A 26,278-nucleotide genomic window follows, 5' to 3' on the forward strand; every position below is an offset into this window, starting at 1 on the left:
CTGCCTCTTGGTGAACCTTTCATAGTGCCCTGTATTCAGCCCTGCTCCAGGCAACTCACTCATTCATTCATTCATTCATCCCTTCATTCAGCAAATATTACACAGGTAGCAGACCCTGTGCCAGGGGACAGGGAGACAGTGGGAGCAGAACCCCATCCTCACAAAGTTTGCAGACACAGTGACACAGGTCCCAGAGGCTGGGAGGCCTAGTTACCCATTTTCAAGGGAGGGGCATGAAAATGAAGCCAAACAGGGATTTTTGAAACGTGTTCCACGCACCCACTGGAGCCCTGAGACCCTTTGGGGGATCCTGTGAGGTCAAACCCACCTGCATTATTATCTGCCCTTTTCACCAATAGTGCAAAAGCAACAGTGAGTCCAAGCAAGTGGCCCCAAAACATACTAGGAGTTTTTGTATTCTTCACTGCCATGCGCTTGCAGTTAGAAAAAAAAAAAGGCAGTTTCACTTAAGAATATCCTTGATATAGGGAGGGTGGGAGGGAGAGAGACGCAAGAGGGAAGAGATATGGGAACATACGTATATGTATAACTGATTCACTTTGTCATAAAGCAGAAACTAACACACCATTGTAAAGCAATTAGACTCCAATAAAGATGTAAGAAAATATATCCTTGATAAAGTAGAAAAACAATTACTAATCTTATGAAAGCTCAACCCTTGAGTCCGTGTCTGTTCACTGCTCTGTGTGATGAGGCAGAAACTCTGTAAAGCCATCGTTAAACAGCGTGGTACCATGGTTGACTCAAAGACAAGCATTTGTGCAGTTGAGCTGTGAACCGAACAGGCTGGCTTTAATTTTTTCATAGAACTCCATTTTTTTCCTTTGACAGACACAGGGACAAACCATGGTTATGTAGAGTTGGGCATTTAGTAGACATTTTCCTGGAAATGAACAAAGTGAGCCTGTCACTTCAAGGAAAACAACTGGCACTCACTTTCCAATGATATCACTTTCCAATGATAATATCTGAGCTTTCCAGCAAAAGTTAGAAGTTTGGAAAACTTGGATCCACCACTGTGAGCTTGACGGCTTCCCAGTACTTAGACTCTCCCCATCAGATCGGTGGTGCTATTAACAAAGGTGACTTGTAGGTATCGCGTGGCGGAAGGTGTCATCATTTGGAAGATTGGCTTAAGTCGGGGCACCAGCGTTTTCCACAATGCCTAGTGCACGGAGTTACAACATCAAGATGGCTCAAATGATCCATTCAAAGTGAAAGAGAGACCAGTGGGTTTTAACATGGCAGAGTGCAAATTTTGCATTGCTATGGTTTCAGATCTTTCTTGTTACTAACCTTCCCAAAAAACTTCCTCTTGTCGAGATTTTCATATTATAGCAAAGAATATCCACAATTATCTGAAAGTCTATGAAAACAGCTTTTGCTTTTCCGAATGCATATCTATGTGTATTTTCCTCATAGATCTCAACTAAAACAGCATATTGCGACAGATTCAGTGCACAAGCAGATGTGAGGATCGATCTTTCATTAAGATCATATTAAAAGTTTGCAAGAGGGCTTCCCTGGTGGCGCAGTGGTTGAGAGTCCGCCTGCCGATGCAGGGGACACGGGTTCGTGCCCCGGTCCGGGAAGATCCCACGTGCCGCGGAGCGGCTGGGCCCGTGAGCCATGGCCGCTGAGCCTGCGCGTCCGGACCCTGTGCTCCGCAGCGGGAGAGGCCACACAGTGAGAGGCCCACGTACCACAAAAAAATTAAAAAAAAGTTTGCAAGAATGTAAAACAATGAAACTCTTCTCTTGTCACTAAATTGTTTCTATTTTGGAAAATATATATTTAGTTACTTTTCTCAAAAATATGTTATTTATGTTACCAGGTACAGGGTTTCTTTTATTTTAAAATGAATTAACACATTCATATTTTTTTAATTAAAAATTTAAATTAATTTTTAATTTAATTAGTTTTCATTTCTAAGATGGTAGATGATTCTGGACATAACGCACATAAATACAAGCTCTTTGGGGTCCTCAATAATTTTGAAGAATAGGAAAAGTTCCCATGACCATAAAAAGCTTGCGATCTACTGATGGAGAGAGAGGAGTGAGGCGTTAAAACCCACAGGTCGCTTAGCACAGGCTGTGTGGGAACTTCTTGTCTGCCTCCGCTTGAGGAGGGGAGCCTGTCGCATTCATTTTTGTATCCTCTACACTTGGCATGGTGCCTGGCACATAGAGGGCATCCAGTGACTCTAGAGGTCATGGAGAAATGAGTGGATAAGACACTGGAGAGCTTCAGAGAAGAGGGGACTGGGAAGTCAGGCAGAGCATTTCAATTCGGCATGAAAGGGGCTGGGTGGTACTCGCCAAAGAGCATGTACCTGAAGCCCCAGTCCAGCTCCTTGACAAGTGCAACTTATGCCCCTGGCTTCTCTCAGGCTGATCCAGTTGGCCAGGCTGAGTCCTGGGTCCCCTGGGGAAGGACTGTTACAGGACGAAGAAACCTCAACTGACGTGTTTTGCTTGGCTCCGTAGCAATGACCCAATTCAAAGCGAAATGAGCATCATCCCGTCTGCTGCCACCATACTAACCTGGCTCACGTAGAATCCGCGTGGACACACACCTCTGAGTGGAACCCACTTGGCGACAGACAGGGCTTGACACCGAGCCAGTGTGGCCTATTTCATCCCATCTCGCCTGAATTTACGTGAGTCACGCACGCTCTGTAATGGCCACTGTCATACGCAACTGGCCAAATATGTTGGTCAAGGTCCCGCATAGCCTAGCCGAGGAAACTGGCCATGCCTGCCACACAGGTGGAGATAGGCCGCCACCATGGAAAGACCCTTTGTGGTTCGGCCGCGTCAGAGCCTGGCACACCAGAGGATGGGAATTTTCTAATTAGAGAGACATGAACATCTCAGTGGACTTTAAAATGTTAATGCATTGGTGCATTTGGAATTCAGGCTGCTGTTTGATGGGGCAGCAGCTGAAGTCTGCCCGACGCCCATAGGAATTTGATCCACTGAGAAATGTGCTCCCAGATTTCTAGGCCAGAGAGCGGCTGCCAGATCTGCCCCATTCCTGCACATTCTTCCAACTGGCTGCTTCCAAATTAGCCCGAGTGTGCGCTTTTTAATATCCTCCCCACCATGAACTTCCTGCTTTATAATCTTAATGTCTTCCATATGAGGGCGACCTTCACTTTTCCACCCCTTACCTTGGATTAACTGGGTCCTAGCAAGCTCCCAGAAATCCTCCTGGGGATCAACTCTCTGTCTGGCCCTTCTGTGGTCCCCAAACCCTTCTCTTGGCCTGAGCTAGCCCTTTATTGGCCATTGTCTTATATGCCTCGGGTAGGACCCTGATTGCTTTCACATGTCCCTTTGTAGTAACCCAGGCCTGAGCGGAAAGGACCAGAGATTCGGATGTGCCGGTCTCGGCTGGGCCCTCGCTCTCGGGACTTGTGTGGGAGAGGGGGCAGAGCAACTCTGAGCGTCCCATGCCTCATACAGACCCTCCTCCCAGGGAGATTTGGGGCCCTGCATGGCTGGGGCCTTAAGATATCATTTGGTGTTGGCCTGGGCGTTGGCCTGGGCGACCTTCTGGGGAAGCTTAGGTTTCTCTTTTTGAAAAATAGGGTAAGTAGTGTGGCTCTGAGAAGGGAAGCATTGACTCGACAAAGGAAACGGCAGGAGATTTCCCGTTAACAGTCCGTTTCAGAGCTTCAGGAAGAAGGAGGGGGGGACACGAAAGTGAACCTGACTTTGCGAGGCAGAGATGGAGGGCTGGGCATTTCAGGTCAGGACAATGGCAAAGAAGGTCACAGCGTATTTTCTTTGGAAGTTGGAAAATGGTTGGGTGTGGCTGGAGTGGAATGCATGTCGGAGGGGTGGATGGGGGCAGTGGGTGGTGAGAGCTGAGATCAATGGGAGACTTAGCTGGAACGCTGGAACATTTCATTCTATGCTGTGTGGGCCCATGTGCACTGCCTTCCCTCCTGGTACAATGGCTGGGCCATCGGTGCTCCCATCCAGCACACAGCCCCCGCTTTTCCGGTCCATGCCCTCCCCCACCCCCCGTCATCCTCATGCCCTGCTTTAGCAGCAAGGAAGCTCCATGAACTTCACTTTGTCTTTTTGTTCGCAGTGATGTCTTCTCAGCACCTAGACAGCTCACAGGGCAAAGCAAGCACTCAATGAATAGCTGCTGAATGAAGTTAATAGTTGTTCAACAAAAGCCATTGTCAAATACCTCTGAGAACTTGAGGGTTAACCATAAACAGCTTTCCTCTTCCAGAGATTTTGAAGAGCCCTTAATGTGCTAACATGCAAGTGAGAGATGATGGTGGCTTGGACCACGGTGGAGACAGTGGATGTGGAGAGAAGGAGATGGCTTATGGCTCTGTATCAGAGGTAGGGTTGATAGGACTTCTTGATGAAATGGACATCAATGTTTACGGAAAGGGAAAAATGAAAGATAACGTGTGTGTGTGTGTGTGTGTGTGTGTGTGTGTGTGTGTGTGTGTGAGAGAGTACCTGAGTTGATCGCTGCCCCATTCACCGAAGCTCTAAAGGAGTTGGTAACTGGTTGGACAAAAGGGGAGAAAACAGCTGGAGAGCCGAGCAGGGGCCAGGTCCTCTGGGCCTTGCCAAGTCACACTAAGGCTTCTGGACCTGACCCTGGGGTGATGGGGTGTCTGTGGAGGATTTGAAAGGGGGAGTGGCATAATCAGATTTGCATGTTAGAGAGGTGTCTCTGTTGTAATTCTGCAAATCACAGCCTCCACACTGTGCCAAGCCCACTCCATTGGGAGAGAAAACGTAGCCATGACACAGCGGACGGCATGAGTCTGGACCACTGGGGAGTGTGGGTATTGAACTTACGGGGTCGAATGGTTCAGAGAGATGGGGGTTCAGCCGTTACTAATGGCCGGGTGGTGGGGGTGAGGCTGGCCAGATGTGCACACGTCTTCCAGCTGCAGACTGTCAGAGCTGGGTGAGCACTTAAGGTGCGTCTACTCCAATCCCCTTCATCTGTCGACAGAGAAACTGAAGTACAGGGAGGGGCGAGGGGTTGCCGGGAACCACGTGTAGTTGGATTGTATGACCGAGTGAGGGGAAGGGGCAGCCCGGGAAGCAGGAAGATGGGAAAGTCGGCCCCGAGCGTCTGGAGATCTGCTTTTAATCCTCTCTCTGCTCTGAACTCCCTGGGCCTCAGTTTCCCCATCTGAGCAATGAGGGGCTCAGGCTGGAATTCAAACACAGCATGTGGTCCTTCACTCCTCATCCAGATTCATCTGAGAAGCCCGCGGGCACCTCCCGCAACCCCTACTTGCCACCCCGTCCACGATGATGGGCAAGGGTGAGGTTTCCAGGACAACAGTTTCAGACCGGCTCCTGTGGGGTCCTGGGGGCCACCAAGAGCATCTGAGGAAACCAGCCAGACCCAGGCCCTGGGAATTCAACGAGGTGAAAAAAAAAAAAAATCCCTACCTGCTCCAAAATTTACACCTGAGCAAAAGGAAAATTTTATCCAAACAGCAAATCTGCTAGGCTGCAAGTTTAATAAGCTATTAAACGGCACCATGTGAAACCTGCAATCAAAGCAAAAACACTGTAAAATAAATCAAGAGAGATAAGAAAAGATTTCACATTGTTAAAAGTTTATGCTATTTCTGACTTCCCGAAATGTTACCATTAACCTGGGAGTTAATCAGAGTTTTTCATTTACCCGTTGTTCAGAGACATAATGAGCACTTTAACAGGGTAAATAAAAAGATCTAAAGAAGCAATAAACGCGAATGTCACAAGTGGCAATCATCTACCTTGCGAGGCTCGTGCGGTACAAAGCATCGCACAGCTGGAAACAAATGGTTCCTCAGAACACTGTAAATAACCTCCAAGCCCACTCCTAATTAAAGTGAAGCCCCACTTTCTCATGGGTATTGAATCTATGAACCAATTAAGGAAATATCATTTCTTTCCTGAAAGGGCTGTGTTTCTCTCCCTCCCTCCCCCCTACCCCGCCCGGTCTCTCCCTCTTTCTCTCCTCTCTGTCACTTGCTCTCTCTCTCTCTAAAGACTTTCCACCAAAGAGCTGGCCACCCCGCCCCCGCCGATGTTCCCGAGCTGCAATAATGAGACATCCGTGCTTTAAGCAAATTTTGCACCTGTAACCTGCAGAAATACAGCCGTAGCATTTGAAAAATTACCTCCGTGCTGCACAGTGCCATGAAAATTTATCTTTGAGATGATTTTATTGCATGGTTACCCTAGGCAATTAAATCAATAAATCTTAACTGTCAGGAAGGTTGGCCCCGTGCCAGAAATAAATGAAATGCGTGAAATCAGTAAATAAAAGGTTTCTGACAACTCATTCCAGAAATTATTTAGCAGTTGGGGTGGTGGGAGCCGTTTCTGTTTCACTCCCCAGCCTTTATGGACGGGCTTTCTGAGAAATGATCATGCTAGCAAACAGCAATGGCTCCGCTACAGAGAAGTCAGTCTGCCGGGCCGCACATCATAGGCCTTGAAAGACAGGAGGGAGATATAGCCACACAGCCAGAGGTGGTAGGCCAGGCCCAGTCCGGGCTGGGGAAAGGTCTAGGGAGCAGCTGGCTCCCTGATGCCCTGGGGAGGGCCCCGGCCCTGTCTCTTCCCCTTGGCCACTATATCCTCCTCCCTGTGGCCTTTGACCTGATGGGAGGTACCTTCTCCTCAGGGGACTGAGTTGCCCGGCCTGCCTTGTCTGCCCTGTACCACCTGTGGTCTGTTATCAATCTATCAATCTAAGGAAGTTTACTCCTGTGGGTAAGGTCTGTCTGCCATTCTCCAGTTCTAGAACCAACACCAATACCAGCTGGGAGTGTGTGTGTGGGGGTAGGATTGCTCTGTTAATAATAACCGTACTTATGAGTGACTATTTCTCCTGTGCTATACCCTTTAAATGGGTTCGATACTGGGAGGCATTTTTTTGATCCCACTTTTACAGATGAGAAAATTGAGACTCGGGAAGCTTAAATGACGTGTCTGTGATGACTTGGCAAGCAGAAGAGTGGCGATCCAGGTCAATGCTGACCTCACGGCTCCGCCTCACGGCACCTCTGCTGTCTATAAAGGCAGGTCTCATGGACACAAGTTGCTGAGAACAGAAGCCAGTGTTTGGATATGCCCATTCTTGCCTTAGCTGGCTTTTTTCTCATCTGAATTTCCCTCCCCTGGCGATAGGTACACCCAATGAAGGTCCTTTGGGGGTGCCTTCACAGATGTGACGAGGGCTAAATGGCACTGTTGCGTGGGCTGTGAAGCTGATGTGCATGTTTGAGGGCCATCTGAGAGCCTGAGCAGGGCCCATGGCAAGTTCTACCGCAGGGCCTTTGCACATGCTGCTCCCTAGGCCTGAACTGCTCTTTCCTCTCTGCCTTGTCTACTTTCATATTTCAGCTCAATTGGCACCTTCTCGGTGAAGCCTTCCTTGACTTGTCACATGCCCCTTTACAGGCTCTTAGAGCTCTGGGCAATTCTTCCTGACAGTATTCACCTTTGTTGTAATTTCACATTTATTTGTGTGATTAACCGCTAGATGGCTCTCTGTCCCATGATCTCCATGAGGGCAAGGGAGGACCTGGTTTTGCTCCCCCATGAGGTCCCAGAACCCCGTCCTGTGCATATAGTGACTACCGAATAAATGGACGAGGGCAGGTGTACTCAATGGCTCGGGCAGCCATAGCAAAGTCCTACAGTCTAGGGGGCTGAAACAGCAGAAATGCATTGTCCCCCAGCTCTGGAGGCTGGAAGTCTGAGACCAGGGTGTGGGCAGAATCGGTTCCTTCTGAGAGCAGAGACAGAAGGATCTGTTCCGGGTCTCTCTCCTTGGCATGTGGATGCTGTCTTCATGTTCACATAGCCTTCTCCCTGTGTGCAAGTCTGCTTCCAAATTTCCCTTTCTGTAAGGACACGAGTCAGATTGGATTGGGATCCACCCTGATGACCCCATTTTCATTTGTTTAAAGACTCGGTCTCCAAATAAGTTCACATTCTGAGGTACTGGGGGTTAGGACTCCCACATGGGAATTTTTTCTGGGGGGGGGGGGCGGCGGGATACAATTCAGTCCATAACTCGAGGCCACTGACCCAGGGGCGGAAATTCCTTAGATGCCTCAATGGCAAACACGTTAGAATTGTTCTCCAGGTCAGAGCTAAGGAGAATAAGAGGTCTCTCCCCAGCTTGCTCCTGCCACCCTGCACATTTAAGTCCAGGCACCCGTCCCTGGTGGGACTGCAACTGAGCCTCACAGCCACGTTGCCAGGGCTGCACAGGGCTCTCCTGCAGCTAAGTAGAGGGCGGGGCTAACCCAAAGGTATGGACCCAGACAAGAGTCCTCAGGCTTGGGTGTCTTTAGGTCAAGGCCTGCTTTCTTTTCGCTCCCCCCGCACCCGGTCCTCTGTCCTGCAGTTGACAATTAGCTCCTACTGTGGTCTAGGGAGGCAGGAGCTGGGCCCTGGGGAGCGCTCTTGAGGAGGAGAATGGACTCAGGAGGATTATGTTGGGCTGGAAATGAGGTGGGCGCTTCCCGAAGGGAGAAGGGCTGAGCCCGCGGAACAGAAATCCCATACGACCCACATGGGAGGCAGTGCTGCAAGGAAACAGCTCAGGAGGGGATGCAGAGCCCAAGGGAAAGGGATGGAAGTGTGCAGGGACTCGAGAGGGAGACTCGGAGGAATACGGCTTGGCCCCTTGGTGAATCTAATGCTCTCTGGGGAGCAGAGCTTGGCTTTTCCGGGAGGGCCTGGGAAGTGGAGGCCAGGAAGGCAAGCTGTCCCTGGTGAGTTCCCGGGGCAGGAAACTCCAAATTATCTTAGGGAGGCTTCAGCTGTAGTCAAAAGGAATGAGCCCTTGGGCTGCACGCCACCCATCGAGACACCGGGGGCCCGTCCAAGTGGCGGGAGACCCTGGAAGGGAAGGGAGGCATCTGATGGGGATATTTTCCTCCTGCTTTCGGGTTGGTTCTCCTCTTTGAGGCTCAGCTAATGCAAATCTCTTTTTTATAATTCTTGCTGGCAAGTTCCCAGGGCAGATAATTCCCCATCAGCAGCACATCAGGAGCACCAAGGTGGTTCTTTTCAAATTAATGGTTTGAAGCAATATACGAGCATTGCTTTTGAACTGGGGGCTGAGCGATGGCAAAGGCACGGTGTCTAATAACTAAGGGCAAACTTTGCAATGACAGCCACCGGATTTCAAAATAATAATAATTTGCCTTTGATAGCACCTTTCTTCCAACTAACAAGCTTAACACAATTAATTCATTAATGTGTTATGCCCCTCTAAGTAGCACAGAAGTAAGGTTTGCTTGTATAGTTTTCTGCTTGGAGAAACTAAGGCAGAGAGAAAGATGGATGGATGGCGGGGGTCACAGTTCCAGAAGCTCTAGGTCCACTGCTCCAGGGGTTGTGGAGAGGGCGACGAGTCCACTGGACAGGAGGTGAAGTCTTCTGGGGCCGAAGAGGCTTGTGGAGGGTGGGAGTGTAAGATGGCCCCCAAGACCCCCTCCTCCAGTGTACGTGCCCTGTGTAAGCTCCCTTGAGGGTGGGCCCAAATCGATCATCAGAATTTCTGGGGGTGGGCTCCAGGAATTAGTAAGCCGCCCAGCTCAGCCAGGGTTGAGGCGCCCCGGCTCAGAGGGCAAGAGATAAGCTACGCCCCAAGTCCAGGGCCAGCGCAGAGGCCAAGGAAACAACCAGTAGGGCAGGAGCTGGGCCGGAGTGCCAAGGGGCCCCAGGGGTACCTGGGCCACCCCTGGGGGGAGCGGCTGTTTCCCAGGGAGGGCTGTGCTTCAGAATGTGCTTGGCGGCTGCCACAGGACACGTTCAGTGAGCCGAAGCCAAGACTTGGCTGGTTTAGGGGGTGTCTGGGGGTGCCAGGAGGGGACCCCACATGGAGCCTGCCACCACTCCCTGTCACTTGATCCTTCAGGGCTCTTTTTGACACCGGGGTATAGCGAGTTCGAGGGATTGATGGAGGGATGGGGGTGGAGTGTGAACGAGGAGAAGGACGTGACCACAAGGTGTCAGTAGCTTGCAGCAGGCTTCATTTGGGGGACACCGGCAGGTGTGCATGGGGGTGGGGATGTCTCTCACAGGACGAGACCTTCCAGAGGCCTCCACCCAAGAGAGGAAGAGAGATGGGAATTCCCAGGAGGGGGTCGGAGCGTGGGCGGAAGTGTCTAGGTGATGTGCTCAGCGCCTTGGGGTTTTTATAGCCCCGGGGTTTCCCTTATCTATGGTGAACAGAGGTCGGGCAAAGTTTCTGGGTTCTGTAAAGCAAGCAGCCTCTAGATGGGTAAAAGTCTGCTCCTTTGGGCTCTGTTTGAAACCAACGGATGTGTAAAATTTTTGAGCTTTTTGCCAGCGGCCTTTTGAGCTAACTGGTTTCAGCCGACTGTGAAGTCATTGGCGCAGAGGCCACCCTTACCTCCTTCAGTACCTGGAGACTCTGGGGAAGCTCTGCCCCTTCTGCTTAGTCTGGAGTTTTCTGTTCTGCAAATGCTTCAGCCCAACTAAAACTTGTGGCGGGGTCGCGGGCTGGGGTGGGGAGGATGCTTTTCTAACTGAACTCCCCTTCCTGCTCCCTGGGTTATGCTGTGTCCTCAGAGTTGGGAATTCTGGGAGAATCTCAGCTCGCCACCATCATCATCTGCCCAGGTCCAGCCCTGCCCAAGGTCATGTTTCCAGAGAGGTGCAGCCGCCCCCCTCTTGGGGGTTAACCTCACATCTCTGGGCCACTGCAGGGCCTGTCTTATTTGGGAAATGAGAATATGTTCAAGTGAACTGTGGTTGGAACCACCTGGGCAATTTCTGGAGAGTTACAAAAGCGCGAGAGGAAATCTCTTCCTTGGAGAAGAGTACTCTGAGCTTGGATTCCTGAGGGGTGTTTTCTCCAGAGCGCTGGAAGCACCGTTATCTCCTGTTCTCTCTACACTCTCAAAATCTTTCCCCTCCCCCCCTCAAGAAGGGGGGTAGGATGAAGCGTGGGAGTCACAGGGCTAGAAAGACAGGGCTTGAGGGTCAGTTCCTGCCCCCGACTTGCCTCCTGAACTCACACGCTAGGTCCTGTGACTGTCGGGCCCAGTAGACCCCCACTTCATGATCCACACAGAGCCCATCACAGGTGCCAAGGCCCTGGAGAACGCATGCCAATGTCCAATGACCGTACCTGAAACTTATGAGGAAGACGCCCCTTAACAAATTACCTAGATCTCGCTTCTATTACAGCTAAATGTTTTAGATTTTATTTCCTTTACTAAAAAAGGGGGAAAGGGGACAGAATTGCCTAGCTAGCCCGAAAAGTGTTTCCTGGAGAAACTCACAAAGTTCAACATATTCTTTGTCCAAAGCATGAGGCTCATTGCGCTCCCAGCCTCCCCTCCGCCCGGCCCACGTGGTACTTTCTGCCACAGCGTACCCACCTGTGGCCCAGCCGCTGCCAGCAAGGTGACCGTGTGCAATTCCTCACTAACACCCTCAGACGGTGAACACTGCTGACCTTGATAATGGCAGCGTGTTGGGGGAAACTCTTCGGGGCAACACGTTCCTCAGAGTTGCCAAGAGGGGCTGTAGGATGAGAAACTCCTGTCTCTATGATACCTTGCTCATCTCTGGGAAGCTGGCAGAAGGCTGATATCATCGCCTCCGTTTTGTAGAGGAAGGAAGTGGGGCACGGAAAGGTTGTTTCCTTTGAGCCCGGCAGCAAGAGCCCGAGCTCAAGTCCTACTTCAAAGCCCAGGGCACTTGCTCCCCGGTGATGCTCTGCCTCCTTTCTGCGCTGGTGCCCACGTGTCATCAACAAGGAGTTAAGCCACACCAGGCCTGTCTTTGAAGTGGACTGATTTAAAGCTCAACCAGTCCAAGGCCTGACCTTGACCTCAGCCAGAGTGTCTGGCCTGCCGAGAAGGTGGTGCTTTCTCTTCTCTTCGCTACTTCCAAGCATATGGGGTCCCATCTCACCACATCTTTCCTGAGTTGCTCACTCCAGTCAGGTCCTGATCTCAGTCCTCATGGAAGGAGGCGTTTCTGGAAGGCTGGCCCAAGGCCTTTCCTTTAGAGTCTGCTGGAAGGACCAAGAGGACATCCTTCCCCGAGGGCTCAGGGCCCTTCTTTACTTTTGTTTCTAGAATGAAATGATGCCCTAGCAGCAATAGTATTCTGCATGACAGTGAGAAGTAGTAGGTGGCAATGGTTAAGATCAACAGCTTTGGGGCCACACTGTCCAAATTCCGGCTGTGTGGCCTTAGGCAAGCTGCTTAATCTCTCTGTGCCTCTGTCTTGTCATCTATAGAACAGGAATATAATAGTACCTATCTCATAGGGTCATTAGGAAGATTATATAAGTTGATATATAAGAAAATGCTAGAACAGTGCCTGGCACACAGTAACTGCTGCATAAACTGATCAGTTAGCATATCCCAGCCTCCAATTTTGAAAAATGTCATTCTGCGTTTTTCCTCCCAGCTCTTTTCTGCACGCAGGCACACGTTTACCTATCTAATTTATGACATCTGGTTTTTTTTTGAGTGAAGGAGAAAGCAACTTGTTTGCTTGAGAACAAATTTATAATCCGTTTAGCTCTATTTACTCAGATTAACTATTTCCTTATTATCTCCTAAGAAAAATGTTCATATTTACCCATACCGTAGGCTTCAAATTCTGGAAGGATTTGGAATTCTTGGTGAATTCTTCAGTTTCAGCCACAGTTAGCTACATCAGTGTTCATACCTGGCCTAAGATCACAGCAGTGTCAGAATATCCGGCCACACCAAGGGCCGCTTGCTCGTTCACAGGAAATTCAGCTCAGCTGATTGTTAATGTCACGTTCACGTACAAGTGCTCCGTGCCGCGTAGTGTATTAGTATTGCAATTTCTCACTTTGCGTGCCCAGGAAAGAGACTCGGTATCAATGAAATTTCAAGGTACCTGAAACTCCCTTGGTGCCGCCTGGAAAATGTTAAACATTTTGAAGGAAATAGTTGTAAACTATATGGCTCTTCTGCCTTAGTATATCCTTTTTACTATATAACTGAACTGAAGATAACTGAAGCTTTTCCTGATGACGTCATTATTGTGACCTAAAATGATGGCTCACACTTCTCTCCCACGCCAGTGGCTGCACGCCCCAGCCAGAAATGGCCATAGTCGGCTGTGCTTTTAAGTTTTTAGTCTAGTTGTACAATTCAACGGCCACTGCAGTTGCAATTTCATACTTTGCAAGCCTTTTTGTGCTGCGTACTAGGAACCCAGATGACGAAACATTCGATCATTTTCTCTTCAGTGGGCTTTGAATGCTAGGCCAAGGGTCTCTCATCAAATCAATTGGCTTTGTGAGAGTATTTTCTTCCTGGCCCTGAGTTGTAAAGCCGTTGAGGTAAGTGGGAGGGTTGACCATACCTTAGAAGGCAAAAGGGGTGGTAACTTGGTACTTATGGCTGGCAAGTCTGTAAGCGGAATCATCTACCTGTCTGAAATGAGATTTTCATAAAAATTTTATTTTGCATTTTTCAATAATTCAATGCACTGGCAGTATAGTTAATGCCTCTGTGAGAGAGACCCACGCACCAGCTCAGCCAATATCATTTTTACAGAGACATCGTGTTGGAAAACAGCAAAACTACATGAAAACGTTTGTATACGGAGAACAAAGCACCAACGCAACGCCTGTGTGCCACGCATTTGAAATGCAAAGCAGCACAGGCAGATACAGTTTTCTTCGCATAAAGCACACGAAACCAGTTTTTAGGGACCAGGTACCATTTCATTCACTCCTCGATGTTTGAACAGTTACCTTGGTCGATACAGAGCATCGGAACTTACTGAAATTTTGACAAGACGAGCATGCTTGTTAAGAACAGTGACGAGCAATGGTGAATCTGCAGTGAGTGTGAAGACTGGAAACCTGCACCCAAGAAAAAGCGGTTCAAAAGCTGAATTGGATTATGGTAAAACAAAGGGGGCGCTTTATGAATGACCACCGCATTTTCATGGCCACCTAGGGCGCCCTTGGTGTGAAAAGCGTCTTCCACTAGGGCCAAGGCCTCTCGGGAACCAGGCCAGGCTATTTCTGACGGTTCCGCTCATCTACCGACATGGAGGGAGCCCAGGCCAGGACACTGGCCCCAGGGATTTGAGGTGTGGCTCAGGGGCAAGTTCACTCCAACCCTAAGGGGTCAGCTGAGCTCAAATGCTGCGGCTGAAGTGGCCTCTATCTTTCCCCCCTCCCTGTGCATTTCAGCCTGTGGTTTTCCCTTGGAAACTCAGTTGGATTTGAACAGAGCCTCTTCCCTCACAAAATCCAGTGGAATTCATGTAGCTGAACCGTAACATCATGATAATAGCTTCCAAGGGAAGAGGAGTTTCCATTTCAAATCACTGCTTTCATATAGCAATGTAGCCATGGCCTTCCTGGAACCGTACAAGAATGTTTTTCAAGAAGGAAAAGCTAAAATCCCATGAAGGACAGCAAGCCAGACGTGTCGCACATGTGCGCACGCACACACACACACACACACACACACACGCAGATGACATGTTCTACGTGGGCAGTGACATGGTGTTGGCAAGCACCCCCTACACAAAGCACATGATGACAATTAAATTCCCATTTGTATCCTGGTTACTCAATAAATATTTCCATGACACTTAAATATACAAACTTTCTGTTTAAAATATGCATGAAAATGTCTTTTATTTTCAAGAACGAGAGAAAGGTTTATAGAGTCACATCTTCATTTACAACATGTTGCGGTGATCTTTCTGGTTCTTATATATACAGGCTAATGCGAATGTGAGGAAATACTTCAAATGAGCGCACAAGACAGGAATATGCCTCTTAGATACAAAGCAAACACACACGCTGCAGACCAGGCAGAAGACACCCCTGGCAAGTCTCAGGGGGTATTTTTCAAGTCTCAGTCAAATGACTTTACTGGAAAAACATGTGGAGTCATTTGTTAAACTGCATTAGGTCTCAGACGATGTTAGAAAAGTGCCCTTCTGTCCTTCGTACCATTTGTCAGTGTGGGGCGTGGAAGGGCCCAGTGAACAGGGAGTGTTCCTCTTTGAAAACCCATCAGTGTTTGCTTAGATATAGACTTCATTCCTGGCCTGATCTAATGCAGACTTGTCAAAGACTCCAGATTTCAATATTTTAACGAGGGGGGGGGGGGAAGAGAGAGAGAGGGAGGGAGGGAGAGAGAGGAGAAATACACATTTTGCAATCGATCAAAATATTTCTTCAGTCAATAATAAGAAACCCCTTCAAAATAAAAAAAAAGGAAAACGAGAAAGAAAAATAAAGAAAAAGATGAACCTAAATAAAACCACCTTGACTGAAGTGTTATGGGAAATTTCTGGAACAGAACTTTTTGCTTCACATTTATCATGGTACAGCAACATCTGAAGATGTGTGCCATTGCCAGGCCTCCAACTAAAGTTCGTTGAAAAATCCTGATGTAAACTGTCTCATCTGCCTGCAACCACTGCACTTACTCCAAAATGACGTCATGAAGGTCAAAACACTGCTCCACAAAGTTCTACAATTGGACAAATGAACTCAACAGACGAGTATTTATACTGCCACGTGATAATGCAGTTGTTATAATATCATGGTTTCATAATACGGCATGCCTGTCCAGGTGGCATGTTGGAAATCAGAACACACCTATTTTTATTAATCTGTTATGTCTGAAAAGCGTGAACAAGTTACGATTCAGAAGCTCACATTGAATCCAACTATTCATTTGTTTAGAGACAGAAAAAGCCCGAGCAGGAAAGCGAAAGCCAGAGCCAGATAGAAAGATAGAGAGAGATACAAGGAACAGACCCAGCCACCACGATCACCATCACAGAACAGAACAGAAACCAGTCTCTTCTTGGAGGAGCCTAAGGATATGGCAGTCAACTCACCAAGCGAGCCAAGGCGAAGAATCTTAGGGATCTTTTGATCCCCAGGGGCATTCTGAGCCCGGTAGCTCTACCGGTCTCACGTTTAAAGGATTCATTTTATCCGAAGACAACACTACACCAAACCATCTTCAAAAGCGCTATTCCGAGGAAAATAGGAATAAGAACAGCCATTTGTGGAATTGAATAAACGTGAGGGATTTCATCTCAAACGTTTCGCTTTCTAAGATACCCAGGGAGTAGAGTCATCCGGGAAGAAATCTACTTGAAAAATTGTCTCGAGACAGAATCAATCTCATTTGTAATATCTGTGGGTGAATATGATTGATTCATGAGGATGGTTTTGAAACAGAAAATCACCGGCTGATGATGAACACATTTCTAGCTCTCTGTATCCATGCAAACCTGTCCATTGCCTTGGGGGACACCAAGTCCCCATGTGACTGTAATGGCAATTAAACCAGACCCAGATGGGACCATACCCAGTCAGGATGAATGTTGCAGGAAAACCACGAGGGGCTGGAAGACCCTCCCCGCCGGCCGCCCCTCGCACCAACCATGTTACTGTGCTGGTCATAGAAAGAACCTCGGAGGCAAAAGAGAGAGAGGCTGGAAGGAAAGAGTAAAGGACGTGGGTGTCCTTCAGGGCTAACACTTGACTGTGGACACAGGCTCGGACAGAATGTGGAAATGTTTAAAGAAAAATAGGATTTTAGGAAAAGTTCTTCAACCTTTCCAGATACAAAGCTCGTGTTAACTGTAGATGTACGGGACCAGGAGAACGGGGCCTTTGAGACTTTCTGTTCTACTCTCAGGATGATTTATGATGAGGTCTAATAAAAAAAACCAGTGTGTGTGTGTGTGTGTGTGTGTGTGTGTGTGTGTGTGTGTATGTGTGTTTAACGAAAACCTCATTCTCTTAGAAAAATATACTGCACTTTATGCCTACTTGTTAGTGACCTTGGTTTTCTTTATATTGGGTGGAAGAGGGAATTGTTTTGCTTTGCATGATAATGTCTGAATATTAATCATGGAATTGATCCAGGAGACATTCTGGTTTGAATTCAGAACAAGGACAGTAAGTAGGTACTTTCAACTAAAAACACATGTTAAATAACTTCCATCCCTAATAGCGAAAGTGAAAACCTTCTGAACAACAACGGGGAGATGGGAGAATTACTGTTCCCATATTATGAGAAAACAACACACTGCATTTTGGACTGTGCTGTTCTCCACAGAGGCCCTAATGTTTCCTAACTAGGCGAAGGCTGTCATTAGTAGGAAAATAGTAAATCAGTTATCCAAGTTACATTTACAAGTTTGAAGTACTAGGATGTTTTAATAAGAAAAAGCAATACTCACCTATCCTTACTTTTAACCACGAGGGTTTTTTAAACACTTATCTCACTTCCGTTTTACCTTGGAGATATGGAGATGACCCACTCACCCCCGCTGATGCATCTACGCTTTGGGCTCAAGAGGGCCTCATCCCTTCCAGCTTAAAACCCACACCTCCAGGGCCTCATCAATTGATACAGCCACTGTGGAGAACGGTATGGAGGTTCCTTAAAAATCTATAAATAGAACTACCATATGACCCAGCAATCCCACTACTGGGCATATACCCTGAGAAAACCAAAATTCAAAAAGAGTCGTGTACCAAAATGTTCATTGCAGCTCTATTTACAATAGCCCGGAGATGGAAACAACCTAAGTGCCCATCATCGGATGAATGGATAAAGAAGATGTGGCACATAGATACAATGGAATATTACTCAGCCATAAAAAGAAACGAAATTGAGTTATGTGTAGTGAGGTGGATGGACCCAGAGTCTGTCATACAGAGTGAAGTAAGTCAGAAAGAGAAAGACAAATACCGTATGCTAACACATATATATGGAATCTAAGAAAAAAAAATGTCATGAAGAACCTTGGGGTAAGACAGGAATAAAGACACAGACCTACTAGAGAATGGACTTGAGGATATGGGGAGGGGGAAGGGTAAGCTGGGACAAAGTGAGAGAGTGGCATGGACATATATACACTACCAAACGTAAGGTAGATAGGTAGTGGGAAGCAGCCGCATAGCACAGGGAGATCAGCTCGGTGCTTTGTGACCACCTAGAGGGGTGGGATAGGGAGGGTGGGAGGGAGATGCACGAGGGAGGAGATATGGGAACATATGTATATGTATAACTGATTCACTTTGTTATAAAGCAGAAACTAACACACCATTGTAAAGCAATTATACTCCAATAAAGATGTAAAAAACAAACAAGCAAAAAAAAACCTATCTACATTTCCCAGAGGATTGACTCATACTTGAAAATGATGTAATAGTTTGTCATTAAAGTGTGTGTGTGTGTGTGTGTGTGTGTGTGTGTGTGTGTCCACAGAACATAACTGTGAAATCCGAGCCCCCTTTGACTGGCTGCGATCAGTACTGTGTACTCCCAACTTTGCGTACATCTCTTCCCAGCTCTGTGTTCAGTGACATCCTAGTAGCTGGAAATTAGCCATGGTGGGAGCAGTTACACCATGGAGATTGGCAAATGCTACAAATCAAGTGCTTTCTGTTCTCAGAGAGCTTGTTAAACGTTTGAGCAGTAGACCAGCGGTAGCATGCCGGGCAGATCAAAGGAGAAGCTAGTTCTGTATCTGGGCGACACGGTACCAACCCAGTCTCTTTGGGGGTTTCCCCAAGGCTGCTTCCTGCCCAGGGGCTCCTCTTCCACTGATGTCACCAAGTACCGCAGAACCTCAGAAGGGCATGTGCTTCTGGGGTGCATTTGGCTAGCCTTCCGCGCCCTGCTGGGCTCTAGGCTCTGAGATGTTTCCCCTACTTGGTAGCTACGAGAGCGATGCGGACCAGAACCAAACAGGTCAAGTGCCTGCAATTCCGATTAAGGTCCAGATCTGGCAGCTGGCTTCGTGCTGCAGAGGCTGGAGAATAATGATTCCCTCGGTAGGAACAGGCTAGCCACAGCTGCAAGCGTCCACGGGGGCATTCTTTCTTCAGGAGGGTTCCCAGCTGGTCTGCATGCGGCAGCTCACCAGCAAGCGCTGGTGGGCCCTGGGGGTGCTCCCCACAGCATCCTGCCAGGGGCCTGGTAGCAGGCTTCCTGGGTCTCCCCCTTCCCTCTGCAGAGTCTGGTATGAATCAAAGAGCCAACAAAATTGAGGTCACTGGCAAAAGAGTTTGAAATTTTGAATGATTTTTATTAAACACCATTAGTCTACACTGCACAGTTAATGAAACAGCAAAGCTCCAATCTCTTAGAAGAACGATGATTGATCATGGATCGGAACAGCAGTTCCGTGTCCCCTAAACCCATTGTGAGCCTGATGAAGGAGTTATTACCATCTCAGGTCAGAAGCAGAAAGGGGCGAGAACTGCAGCCTGGACTGGAAGGGCTTCCCTACCCGCTACCCCCGGCCCCACCCGCCTCGGCCCTCCCCACAATGCAATTTGCTTTGAGTTGATGGATTACAGAGGGAAACGTGATGCTCTTGGGAAAGGGGGTTTCTAGACTTGTGAGGAGGGGAACGGAAAGGGAACTCATACTTTTTCTTTCCCCGAAAATATCAGATGGTAGGATTAATGTCTGAGACCAGCCTATCCGATTAGCCTCCTGCCAGGGTCGCTCACTGCTGACCGTCAATACACAGATGCCAGTTCTGTCGCTGGAGTTTGCAAACACTGAAGAGCAAATGAATCAGAGTTCCATCATGAGAATAAGGCTGTGCAAGTGGGAATGAGAACAACAACAACGACAACGACAACGACAACCAAGAAGAATTTAGTCCGCCAGTCGCATAATAGAGCGAGCGACAACGGGCGCCATATTTGTTCCCCACAGAACTGAATTTGGGGGCACGGAATCGACCCATCCATTCAACGTTGTGTAGCTCTAGTGTCTTGCCACACATTTTCTCCATGGGGAGAGTGATGCCTCTCTAAGCAAGCAGTTCATTGCCTTACTGAGTAGTCCTACCCAGTGATCCAGTTTGCTGTCTCCCACCTGCCACTCACGCAGGTGAAATTTTATCATGTCTGTTGAGAAGTACGTGAGGGCTCCTCCCTCACAGCTAAATCAATTCTGCCTTCAGAAATGCTTTCCAACTTCATTTTCCAACTTCAACCTCCGGGATGCGAATCTGAATAAAACACAATCCAAATTAGATAGCTCTGGGAAAGATACCGAGAGGACAAGTATCTTCCCACTGAAGACCCAATGCAATGCAATCTAGCAAGGTGATGTCCAAAGGAAACCCCACCATTTGGAGACTCAACAAAACACATTTTAGCCAATGGTTTTGAATCAAGCAACTTGGTTATTGATTGGAGATTTGAATCGTTTGATGTCATTACGTGGAAAAAAGGCATCCCAATCTCAAGTCTTTGAAAAGTTATCAGCAGCTAATCTGCTTTTCCAGTTCTGTCATCCAAATAGAAAACTACTAGTATTTTCCCAATGACATTATTAAGTCATTAACAGTCTACAGGCTGGCTAACAACATGCTCACGGCTAAATCCTACCCCGAGGACCACACTAGTATACTCTTTTCAAATTAATCCTACCTACCACACTCAGACAGTAATATGACAAAACCACTAAAAAATCCAAGGTTAATTAAAATACGAAGCCAAGCCAACATCATAACACAAACTTGTCAAACTCTCTGTGGTTGGAGCTTGGGTGACAAGTGAAGGCATAGTGGTGGCCCTACGGGGGTCCCGCTTGCAGGGCTGAGATCCTTCTGTGTACGTGCTCGCTCGGGTGGACCTGCCCGTTTCTCTGCCCGTCACCCTAACTCCATGTGCTTATCGCGAGATGCGTCTCACCAAGCCTCCATCCAAGTCTCGAGGCAGGATCTCTCACCGCCATCCACGCGTCTTGTATCCCTCCCACAAACTGGTACACCGAAGAGACCTACTTGACAAAATCCCTCAATCCCTCAAATAGCTGCACACCTACGACACACATCACCGTTTACAATGTGATGAACAGAGTGCCTAGAAAACAGCAACAGTCCTTAATCAGGAAACCGAAAGACGTCCACCTCCAGGGAGAGGAAGGTAATTCATCCTCCACGTTTAATTGGTTCCTAAGCTGCTTTACAAATGGGTCTCTGCTAAACCATCAGGTGGTGATCCTGAGCTCGCCTGTCAGATTTGGTCACTGTGCCACTGAGTTGGCACACACTTTACATTCAGCCACCAGGGGTGACACACCAGGCAGCAGGCAGGATGCTCTGCTGCTTCCGTGCTGTGTGCCATGTAGATATGATGACGCACTGAAACTAGAGCTACGAGTCTTTCATTCATGAGGCAATGTGCTAGTTTCCCCGGGAAACTGCCCCTAGCATTCTAATGTCTACTTTCCAGAGGTTGAATTTCAAGAAGAATCTACTCCTAAATCCATGATGGTCTAGGATTGTGGTCTAGGTTGAACTTGCAAGGCAAGCCAGCGGGCTTCATCATATAGTCATAGTCAGGCACTCTACCTGATAAGCCGTGGAAAACACACAGAGACCTTGAGTCACTGCAGAGCCATCAGCTTCATTTGGATAGGTGACACCCACCTTGGGTGTCCGGAGTCGTTCACAGGATCATTTTCCTCACTTGAGAGGCTCAGAAAAGATTCTCTCGGGTTTCATTGGTCTGTGTGTGTGTCTGCGTGTGTGAGGTTTGACGCTGAGACTGCCAACGTCCAGCTCAACCGTACCGGGAGCATGAAAAGTGCTGGTTCAGCTGCTGGGACGCTCCCAGCTGTCAGCTTTTCACAACGTGGCCTCAGCCATTGGAGGACAACTTCCACAGCCCTTATGATACAACAAAGGGCCTTCAACTCAGAGATGACCAGAGCGGAGCTCAAGTCTGGCTCTTTTGCAACTGGGGATACAGCTAACCTTGACAATGAGAGTGCGGAGCGATCCCTTGCCGTTCTTATCACAGACTTGCGTGACTTGCTTTCAAAATCATACAAGTTTGCATCTTTCATGTGTGTGTATATCTATTATTTATCTGGTCATAACTCAGTGAAGAGAATCCAATAACTCAGCAGATGAAGGGCTATGTGGAATTAGATACCGGCAGGTAATTACAAGGAACTAACGTAGGGATAGTTTTTACTACGTGTGGGGAATTCTTCTAGTGAGCTGGAACACCAAAGATGATATTTACATTGTGATGTTTAGGGACATAAAATGAACGCAGAGGATCATAAAGGGGTGGGGATAGTCGCAACTGATGCAGAAATATCTCCAAATCAAGGGAACTGTTCCCAATGTTCAGGGCTCTGTCAAAACCACCCTAGGGTGAAGCATGACCCCGAGACTCATTTATTTTGTTAAAAGATTAGCTACTACTTAGAGAGTTTGAAGTTTTCTTCGGGATTTTCATGGAAATGATTCAAGCTAATATAGACTTGAATAAAACCAGTGATTGTATTTCCGTCAAAAGCTAATGAGCACCCCCCCCAAAAAAAGAAAGAAAAGAAAAAGGAAAAGAAAGGTAGAAGAAAACAGAGAGAAGTGGAAAAGAAACCCGGTAAAATAGAAAATGGGGATAATACTTGGGGAAGTCCAGATTTTAAAGCCACTAGGAAGCAAACTGTATATGATTACTTCTAGGTAGTGACAACTTGACTTTCGTTTCCAGAGATCTGAGCAAAGCACAATAAAAAAAAAAAAGTCCTGCCAGTTGTAGACCCCGCCAACCAACTGCAAAAGAGGCAGAGGTGTGCATTCCCTGGACGGTTTCCAGACCCCTCCCGTCTCTCATCTCTAAAACTGGAGTGTAGCGTTTTGGCTACGAGGGCGTGCACTGACTGAACGGCCCTCCAAGGGAGAGCTTTACACAAAGAGAATGCTGGGTGAGGATTTACGCTTCAAATCACGGAGTTCAAAAATATTTATGCCAGCTGATGCCTTACCGTTGTCGACATCAATCTTGCCACTCCTTCTCATCCTTGAAGTTTTTCAAATAGGGAATCAGGAAAGGGATACTAACTAAAAAGTCCTCTGGCTGCATTTCAGAGTGGCATTGCCGTGCTCATTAATTTTCTTAAGTTTGACTTTCTGACGTTGCTACAACATCTAACCAGTGGGTTTCGACAATGAAAATTCTCATCTGAAAACTGAGTCTGTGGGAACCCCAAAAGTTTAACAAAGGATTCTGAAGTATGTTCTTGTCCGGACAGAAGAGTGCAGTTTGGGGAATGGCTATTGCTGAAAATTTGCATCTTTGCAGGTCCTCTGTGCCTGCGTTCATATATAGACACGCACACACACACACATATATATGTCTATATATGACATTCCGTTTCACTTCTCAGGAACCTGTTCTCACAATTGCTTTCCATTCTTTGTTGTGGGTAGTGTGGACTTAAAACAATACTGTAGGGACTGTGTCATTCCATCAAGCACAAAAGGATGGTGGGATCTGTGAAATGCATATAAAATACTGAAAAATGACTAAGTGATAAAAGATACACTGCTCACGGTGTAGTGTCCACTTACAATGACTTCTGTTTTTCACAGATATCAAAAGAAGCATAAAAACAAACATAATCAAAGAGAATTTTCCCAAATGAGTGGAGTTCCACCAGTGCTGGAGACGGGGGCGCACCCCACTACAACAAGTGGGCGTCGATGCGCAGCCAGCACAGTCCCTGGCGAACGTAGCGGACGAGATTGGTCATGCTGCTGTGCTGGGTCAGGGGCCCCATCAACGTGTCCAGATCGCCAAAGAATTCTGAAAATCAGAGCAGACCTCGGTCAGGCCTTTGAACGACAGCAGGACCACAACCACGCGGGCGTTGGACAAGTTATCCGTTGTGCGTTCATTCATTCTTTCGACACAAGTGTCCAGAGTACCTGCTAGGTGACCCAAACTCCATATGGATGTCAAGCTCTACTATTTTAATGTTTTGTTAGCGCCCCAAGCTCTACAGCATAAATCAAGTTTGTGTCACTGTGGTTAAGAAAACACAAATTCATTCAAATCTGTTCATTCATAGTAAGTTTTTTCAAATCACCATATATTTTCTCAGACGACACACACATATCACAGTATGCATATGGTACCTATAAAATATATTTGTCTAAATATTTATATATGTTTATAGAAACATATATTTATGTATTGAAAATATACACATAACATTGCGTATCTAAAATAAAATGTATCTAAATATATTTTATATAAAATATGGAATTTATATTTTTGTTTTTGTTTTGCGGTACGCGGGCCTCTCACTGTTGTGGCCTCTCCCGTGGCGGAGCACAGGCTCCGGACGCGCAGGCTCAGCGGCCACGGCTCACGGGCCCAGCCGCTCCGCGGCATGTGGGATCTTCCCGGACCGGGGCACGAACCCGTGTCCCCTGCATCGGCAGGCGGACTCTCAACCACTGTGCCACCAGGGAAGCCCTGGAATTTATATTTTTATATATTATAAATTTATAGTTAGAAAGGGGTCTTTATACACAAAATGGTAGGGAGCCATGGTCTACATGATACCAAGCTGTTTTTCATTCTATGCGTTATGGAATTGAAAATATTCTCTTTTCCTTTTGTCTAAATGAACTGAGTATCGATGTTTCTTGCCTTGACGTAGATACAGCTGGTGAGCCTAGACAGCCATTAGCGCCATCGGCCTCTAAGGCCAGATAAATGTCTAGGAGGCATCTGATTTGGTAAGTCTTACTCCTTTAGGGAAGGAAAATGACCTGTAAGGATCTGTCGCATAGCACTTCCCCCTGCCCCCCGGCACACGGATGGTAAGACTGCCTGGCCGATTCCCCTCCAGCTGACTCGGGGAAGGAATGGCACTGAGGCCTTACTACTAAGCAGTGGGACCAGAGTCTTAGACTGTCTGCTTTGGGGCGGGGTGGGAGGTCTGTGGGAAAAACTCTATGATGCCTAGAAAGCAGCTAAGCTTCCCCTTTGCACGTCTGTCTGGCACCGCGATGATCTCGGTGAGAAGGAAACTCTTGGGCGTCCTGTTCCCTCAGCCACGAGGAAATCACTCGTGCTGGCTCAGTCGGGGGGAGGAGGCTGGAGACTACCTTCAAGTGGTTGGGATGCTCTCCTGCCTTCTCGGAAAGCAATTTCCATGCATGGGTTATGTGTGCTTGATTGCCCAGCAGATGGTATTTCACTAAACAATGCATTGATTCTTCACGTTATGTAGAACATATGGGCTCCTTCTCCGCGTATCAGCTTCATTTGATTATGTGATACTTTTTAACCTGTACTATGCAATAAAAGTAATTTCTGCTGATAAGGGAGTAAATTACTTTGGGCATTGAAAATACTCTCTTCCGTAATACAATATTAAGGGAGATGTTAAAGGACCCAGTTGTTGTCGAGTGAACGTGAGTGGGATGTCCCCTGGATATTGTGTACAAAGTCTGCGGTGGCATTCTATTTTTTTTTTTTTTTTTTTGCGGTACACAGGCCTCTCACTGTTGTGGCCTCTCCCGCTGCGGAGCACAGGCTCCGGATGCGCAGGCTCAGTGGCCATGGCTCACGGGCCCAGCCGCCCCGCGGCATGTGGGATCCTCCCGGACCGGGGCACGAACCCGTGTCCCCTGCATCGGCAGGCGGACTCTCAACCACTGCGCCACCAGGGAAGCCTCTGCGGTGGCACTCTTCATTGGGTACCCAGGTCACCATTTTAATAAGTGTTTCGAGTCAGCAGCTGGGAAGGTAAGGAACCGGGCTTCTAGAATAAAGGCCAGAGGGCAGAATCAGCCCTATTGGCCCATTTGAGCACCAGAATGTTCTACAATGAGCCATCTGCAGCTGTACAGGTGGGCAGACATGGGGCAGGGGTGGAGACCTTCCACTGGGACAGCCAACCTCCGCCACCTCCATTGCAAGATTGGGTGGAAAAAGGTGCAGGTACGTGGTGGTCTCCAGTGGGAGGCAGAGTACCAATCAAAAGGGAAGTGCCTCAGTTTCCCCACGTCTATGTAGACAAGACAGATGTGGGAAGAAACCCCCACTTCAAGCAGTTCAGAAATGACAAAGTGTGTGAAACTCAGGGCCGTAAACAGAAGATTCCAAACTAGGTCCTCTCCCCGGCCCCTGGTACAGCCCTAGGACCACACCAGCGGGGTGCAGCATCTTTCTGCTGGTAGACTGACACAGTCATTTTGATTCAATATTAGTCAGGGAATTGAACAACTCCTTGACACACTGTGCTAAGGCCAAGATGAGCACCATCTGAGTCCAACATCAGCCCAGCCGCTACATTGCTCCTGGAAAGTTCTGTGGTTAGTTTAGAAGGAATTACTTTAACAGATTTTGAAAATAGATGCAATTATGAAGGAAATCC

At 47.8% G+C, this 26,278-nt stretch overlaps 1 protein-coding gene across 2 annotated transcripts in view; it reads right to left on the reverse strand.

Moving 5' to 3' along the window:
• Positions 1-19,130: 19,130 nt before the first annotated feature.
• The window catches only part of AFF2 (ALF transcription elongation factor 2), a 489,926-nt gene continuing 482,778 nt past the window's right edge, over positions 19,131-26,278 (reverse strand). For both annotated transcript variants that reach the window (XM_067722201.1, XM_067722200.1), the window contains one exon: positions 19,131-23,691. In XM_067722201.1, coding sequence (XP_067578302.1) covers positions 23,570-23,691 — 122 coding nt within the window. In that variant the 3' untranslated portion in view covers positions 19,131-23,569. The remainder of the gene's footprint in view (positions 23,692-26,278) is intronic.

The sequence above is a fragment of the Pseudorca crassidens genome, chromosome X (genome assembly GCF_039906515.1).
Source record: "Pseudorca crassidens isolate mPseCra1 chromosome X, mPseCra1.hap1, whole genome shotgun sequence".
NCBI classification, from domain to species: domain Eukaryota; kingdom Metazoa; phylum Chordata; class Mammalia; order Artiodactyla; family Delphinidae; genus Pseudorca; species Pseudorca crassidens.